Source organism: Nematostella vectensis, chromosome 5 (genome assembly GCF_932526225.1).
Source record: "Nematostella vectensis chromosome 5, jaNemVect1.1, whole genome shotgun sequence".
Lineage (NCBI taxonomy): Eukaryota > Metazoa > Cnidaria > Anthozoa > Actiniaria > Edwardsiidae > Nematostella > Nematostella vectensis.
The window spans coordinates 12,680,571-12,686,971 of NC_064038.1; the positions used below are offsets into that span (position 1 = coordinate 12,680,571).

A 6,401-nucleotide genomic window follows, 5' to 3' on the forward strand; every position below is an offset into this window, starting at 1 on the left:
TGCTTGTATTTTAGAGCGCACACAGCTAGGTATAGCATTATTTTACGATAGAAAGAAAGATTTTTAGATAGACAACTCTAGGAATGATATTTAATTATGTTTAGAATATGAAATTTGAATTTAGCGCTCAGAGCAGTTGTCATGTCATGACTCATTGACGGCTGATTGATGACTGATTGTTCTTGAGCCCGGGGGTGGGAGGAGCTTTCCCTTTTAGCGGAACCTCGTGTTTAATATAAAAAAAAGCAGAGCCGCAGATTAACCTCGATCAATTTTTTAAACCTTCGCAATCTCTAATCGTTATTTGCGTCCTGCTCTAAGAGAAGATTGAAAGTTCGGTTGTTTTTGCATTATATGTGTTTTTAAACATTGTTCCTCGATGATGATGTTTTTTTTTATTTTGCTTATTGTTATGGAGTTCTGCACTTTACGAAGTCTAGCGGGAATGACGACGTAAACTAGGCACGCAATTTTCATATCGAAAGGTCCTTATTCAAATTAACAAATTAGCTGCCTAAGTTTGTTCTAGCAGTTTGTAATCTTTCCCTAAAGTCACTATCATGATCGCTATCCTGAGTAGTTATTACGGTAAATACAGTTACAAGAAATATCTCTGTATCTGCTTTATAGAGCTGTTGTCTGACTTGCTTAACTCACGATGTGCACACCCGTCTAGTTACGTATTATCTGATTTCAAGACATGTCTACCAATAACAGGTAATCTACAGTTGTCCTGTTCGTTTGGTCGCTTACTGCGCCCATCCACGGACGCTTTGGAAAGCGGCTCCTTCCGAGAGGCAAAACTAGTCCTTACCCCACCCCTCCTCGGGCTATGTCTTCTCCCTACCATCCCCTCCCCTCTGGATTCGGTAAGCTCACTCATAGAGTCCCTGACGGTTACCGAGTCAGCGTCGTCACTGGTTTCCTCCGTGGTGATCTCCGCGCGGAAGGGTTTTGCGTGTGGTTGCCTAGTGGGGGGGATGTAGCCGCCATATAGGGCGGAGACCCTAGGGGTGCGCAGTGAGTAGTCGTGGAAGAAGTACCTTTCGCTGATAACACTCGAGCGCTGAGTGTAAGAGAGCTTGGGGACTGCTCTGGACGTGGCTGTTCCCGGTGGCTGGTTTGAGACGGTGCGGAGGTAATTTGTAAGTGATGCATTACTGATCTGCCTTCGGATGCTAAGATCCGCCCAGCTCCGTTTACTAGCGGGGTCAGGTCCATTTTCTGGATGTGTTTCTTTAGGAAGCGGATCTTCACTTTTTAAGTGTTCTTCCGAGTACAATACATCATTACTCTGTTTAACGATATCAATCTCGCTTTTCTCTCGCGAGATTTTTGAAACCTCGGTAACAACATCGCTATCATCATTGTCCCTTCGTTGCGGCGACTTTCTGGATGGTTTTGCTTTACCTTTAAGGTTCGTCTCAACTGGATCATCAAACGTAGCGAAAGGGATAATGAAGACTGGCTTTGGGTCCGCCCTGATTTGCGTACTCTCGGACTCACTCGTGCAAACACTCTCCGCTGAGTCTTCTAAGTCTGGGAACCTCAGCATCCGTCCTACATCGAACCTCTCCTTCCTCTGGCTAGCCGCCCACTTCTTCGCAACCAGAGCAGGGAATCCCTTCCCGCTGACTTCGGAATACGCAGTGCTCTTGGAAGACATCCTTGCTCTCACGTTATGTCTCCGGACCCTATCAATCGGGTCAACGTAACCATCACCCACATGACCCCCTGCTATGCTTAGCGATTCTGGCGCAGACTCAGAGCGGACGTGCACGTACTCGCCGAATTTCGTTTGTTTTAGATTCTCTTGGCTGAATCCCTTCAGTATCTTGCCAGACTTAGACGGCCCTTTCTTGTTATTCTTGCTGTTTTTGTGCGAAGTTGCCGCAAAGCGCAGACTGCCCAGCATATGGCAGGGGCCGTAATAGCGCTCTGGGGCGGCGCTGTAGGGCTTGAAGGTGGGGCTGCAGGATTTTGTCTTGCGATGACAGCTGTGGTTGCGCCGGTTGGACTGCTTCTGGTTTGCGCTGTTGATCCTCATTGCTTGACATCTGACGGGGTCGAAGTAGATATTGCCGCTGTAACCCTGCCATACCTGAAGCGAAAACACACAGTGGGAGTTGAATAAAAGCGTACTGTATGGTGCAATAGCTAATGGTAAAGAAATAAATATTGCCTCTAAAAACGTATGGTGCAATAGCTAATGGTAAGGAAGTAAAGATTGACTCTAAAAACGTACGTTGTGCAAACGCTAATGATAAGGAAGTAAATATTGCCCCTAAAAACGTACGTGGTGCAATAGCTAATGGTAAGGAAGTAAATATTGCCTCTATAAACGTATGCTGCAATATCTAATGGGAAAGAAGTAAACTGTAGATATTGCTGCTACAATCCTGTTACACTGAAGCACAATCACACAGGAGAACTTAAACAAAAACAAACCATCAAAACAAACAAACCATCTTGATATTAGAGGGGGTGAGCAGTTTTTTATGCATGACATATTTTCCCTCAGTTAGAAAGGGGAAACAACTTGGATGAGGAAATCCACTAGAATATAGCTATCGAAGCCAACTTACACTGATGCTCTGAAAGGGTGCGTGTGACAGCTGGTACGGCAAGTAACTAACAGGGATTTCTTGTTTGGGCGTGGTGGGTGCTTCAGGTTCTGTTGGGGTGTCATGTTGTACGCTGTGGTATGACTCTAGCGAGGTGTTGTCAACTGACAGACGCTTGACGTCGTTTTGAATTTCTAGTTGCTCTGTCTCAGTAGGGCTGTAAAAAGGATATTTGATATTAGCAAATGGGACAGGGTTCAGCAAAGTAAAGGATGTGGATACAGGTGGTTGATACAGTAGAACTTGCTCCAAGTCACGTTTTCAGAGTCTAAAAGCAAAATAGTGCAGCAAAGAGTGAGCGGTAAATAACAAAGAGTATTTTACAGAAAGGGGGACTTTGCGAAAGTCTAATACAAGAACTGCAGGGTCCAGATATTGGCTATTATAGTGATTATAGATAATAGATCAATAACATACACCTTCATTTTATACAATACATTGGATATTGTATTATACTATGATTGGTTTAAAACCAAGAGCATAATTTCATTCGCACATCACTTGTTGTTTTCACAAACTTTCCTACAAGCAAAAAATTTAACTATGGTATAAATAAAAAAAACAATCTCCTAAAATAATTATTAAGTCTAAAACTCGAATCTTGTAAAACCATAAAATGTGTTTCAGGACCAACAGCAAAACCTAAATAAATACAAAGAACTTTACTATATTTAGGCATTTGTTATATACTATGTATTTTCACAATGTCCCGGCCATCTATTTGCTAAAAGTTTCATATTACAGTATCTTGACTAGAAAAGGATATGTTGAAAACATTTTATGTTATGTTGCCAAAGACTCAAAAGAAACTCTTTCAAATGTGAACCAATAGTCTAATGTAAACAAAACAGACTGTACCTTTCTGCAGGGGGCTTTGGAGTGATAGTGACTTCAAAAGTGGGGCTCTGAGCCTCCTCAGATTCTAAGCTCCATCGGCTTAGATAATTCTCGCTGGCATAGTTACTGATCAGTTCCTGTCTGTCAACATCACTGTCACAGCTACTAGCTGCTCGCGACACGTCAGGCTTTGCGACCTGATTAGAAAGATGTTTGACACCAACTCCCATTCTCTGGCAGTTCACCTATATCCACTCCACACACTGAAATGAAGGGTGTTATGTTAGGGGTGTGTTAATACCACAACATCTCAAATAGGATTGCACAAATGAATGTCATAATCCACCGTTGCTCATGCGTAACCTACTGTAAATACTGGCACATAAACAAGAATGCTGTCGCTTCGCAAACCTTGACTTTGCAGGCCAATAACCAGGGGGAACCCCTCCCCCTTTGACTTGAAGGTCTGCTCTAATGAAGACACATATGTAGTAACACTGGGACCTAGGACAAGCTACCTAAAAAAAAATTGTCCACTAAATGGGTAAACATCCCCCCTTGCTCAAAATCTTGGCTACAAGCCTGCTTAGTTGTTTCTATTTATTTTCTAATCTATTTTATACCCAGAACCACTGTAGGATTAAGACATATGGATTCTCAGAGTGCAACTTTATTTGAAATCGGTGGACACGACACAACTACTATCACAAACTCTTTCAAAATAAAGAAAATGAGTTATTTGAGCTTTGGGTTGTTCTCCCATTTTCTGATAAACATGGAGAGGACACACCAAGAAACACATTAACTCATCCCAACATCTTCAGGAAGTGCAGGCCATTACTCATTTCAAATGTTCCTATTTTAGTAAAAGTCAATCAATGAATGATTAAGAAAAGGTCATTTCTCAGGCAGTCATCATATGACTCATGTCTGGCCATATAACAAAGCTAAAATCAATATTGTTGGTTTTGTGGAGGGAGAAAAACTGAAGAACCTATTGAAAAACCCTTGGAGCAAAGGCAAGACTTACAAACCCAACTTACATCAGAACCAGGAATCCAAACCCACAAGGCTTCATGGGTATCAAGTAAATAAGCAGATAATCCAGGTTTCAAAAGCTAAAGAATTCATGTTCTTATGAACATTCACATGGCTTTCAGATACAAGATTTCAGCCGTTTACGGGCTACCCATGAACCACCACGGTTTACGATACATGGATTCTTAAGTGCAACCTTATTTTTAATACTGGAGGTGTATACAGTAGCATCAGCTGTTTACAGTAGACATGAGAATCAAGGACTTGGATACAAGCATGACATGAGGATTCTTACGTGCTTTTGGGGGAATTCAAATAATATTTATACCTTAAGTAGTTTGGGAGATGAAATTTTCCTGATATTAATAGAAAACTATGTGAGCATTATCTTGGGTTTATCAGAAACTTAAGGCAGATGCATTACTGTTAACAATGATGTTCAGCTGTGCCATTGTAAACATTGTGAAAGGGTAAAAGTTTAATTTCAGGTGGAGATATTTGAGGCTCTGACAATTTCACAATGAATGTCCTGAGAAGAAAAGAAACGCAGAAAGCATTTTATTTTGAATATTACATGTCAAATTTGCTAAACGGAATGTTATGCTCCCTTTTCTTGTTCTTTTTGTTAGCTTCTGATTCGCATCAACTTGTTAATTTTTTGGTGAAAAACACCAAATGTAAACATAGTACATTTGTAAATTAATAAATCGTCAGCTAATCTAAAATGTCCAGTCCCTTGGGTGTACTATAAAGAGACAAATTTATAAAAACGAACAATCCATTTATACAATAAAAAAACAGTTAGATCTAGGACTATCATTAATATATATATTTTAGCCTTTAATCTACATTTCTTATTTTAGCAATTAGACTTTGCAAGAAATTGCTTTCACGACAAAAATGTTATCGATCTCTCGAGATTGACCCTAGCAATACCCATATGGGCTGATAAGTGTTGAGTTAATAATGATAATAGATAATGAATGGAGCTATTTTATAGGAAAATAAGTACCGTAACTAACTCCCAATGAAAACAATATCGTAAACTTACTTCTTGACATCAGCGTGTTTGAAAAGAGACGCGAACCGCTTTGCGAACTGCTCAACTTTCATAAAATGTTTGCCAAATTATAAGTCCATTTGCTTCAAGACTGCACTAGGAGCCATAATATCTTGATTTCGTTACTTTATAGAGAATTTATGTTTTAGATACATGAAACAACCCCCTACGGTTTGAGTTTTGGTCTCAATTCGGGTGACCGTGAAAAATATACACAAAAGCCTCGCTTCGCAACCAGAACAAAAGAGCAACTAATGAAATATTCATAAACCAAACCAGTGGGAGGATTCCAGAGAATCACACAAAAGGAATCTAATCCTATAGAAAAACCAGAGAGAAGATTTATTTGTTTCTCTGTAGAAAATCACGACAAAAACATCGTTAGCAACCTAAGACAAGCTGAAAATAGTAATTTGGCGATGAATATTAAAAGACCATTTAATAACTCACCTGCCAATGTGGCCTTGCTTTAATTTAGCATGATCTTGCAGCATAGCTGCTTCATTTTCGCATTGTTACGGCTTGCGCACGGTCGTTGAAGTTTGTTGAAAAATTTAGGTCAGATCTGTCCATCGGCACCATCCGCCATTGTTTGACAACATACGGGGCCTCCCGGGAAATCGCTAAGGTACCATAATGCATTGCAGGGAGTTCGGGGTTGCAGATGCAAGGGCGATAGGAACAATTCTGATAATAAACCACGAAATCTCTTCTAGTTGGCTGGTGTGCCGATCGAGCTATGTTGCGTAATCTAAGCTACTACCCCGTGGCGCGCGAATTGTATGTCCCCGACGCGCTAGCCAAACCTACCCGACTATATTTATTACAAGTGAAGTGCTCGA

At 40.7% G+C, this 6,401-nt stretch overlaps 1 protein-coding gene across 2 annotated transcripts; it reads right to left on the reverse strand.

Annotated features, from left to right (window-relative positions):
• Positions 1-407: 407 nt before the first annotated feature.
• On the reverse strand, positions 408-6,160 carry LOC5514154. Of its 2 annotated transcripts, none has more exons than XM_032383752.2 (4): positions 6,010-6,160; positions 3,483-3,724; positions 2,586-2,781; positions 408-2,101 (listed from the first exon to the last, which is right to left on the reverse strand). In XM_032383752.2, the coding sequence occupies exons 2-4, from the start codon at positions 3,689-3,691 to the stop codon at positions 677-679; spliced, it is 1,830 nt and encodes a 609-aa protein (XP_032239643.2). In that variant the 5' UTR covers positions 3,692-3,724; positions 6,010-6,160; the 3' UTR covers positions 408-676. The 2 variants fall into 2 exon arrangements, with proteins under 2 accessions (XP_032239643.2, XP_001634385.2); XM_001634335.3 differs by lacking the exon at positions 6,010-6,160 and adding an exon at positions 5,551-5,801.
• Positions 6,161-6,401: the final 241 nt, after the last annotated feature.

Excerpts from the sequence above, each read along its gene's own strand:
- LOC5514154 (XM_032383752.2), bottom strand. The coding sequence starts at position 3,691 with ATGGGAGTTGGTGTCAAACATCTTTCTAATCAGGTCGCAAAGCCTGAC. Across the intron at positions 2,782-3,482 it reads CCAAAGCCCCCTGCAGAAAG|CCCTACTGAGACAGAGCAAC; the intron begins GTACAGTCTGTT and ends TCCTTTTTACAG. Across the intron at positions 2,102-2,585 it reads CACCCTTTCAGAGCATCAGT|GTATGGCAGGGTTACAGCGG; the intron begins GTAAGTTGGCTT and ends TTTTCGCTTCAG.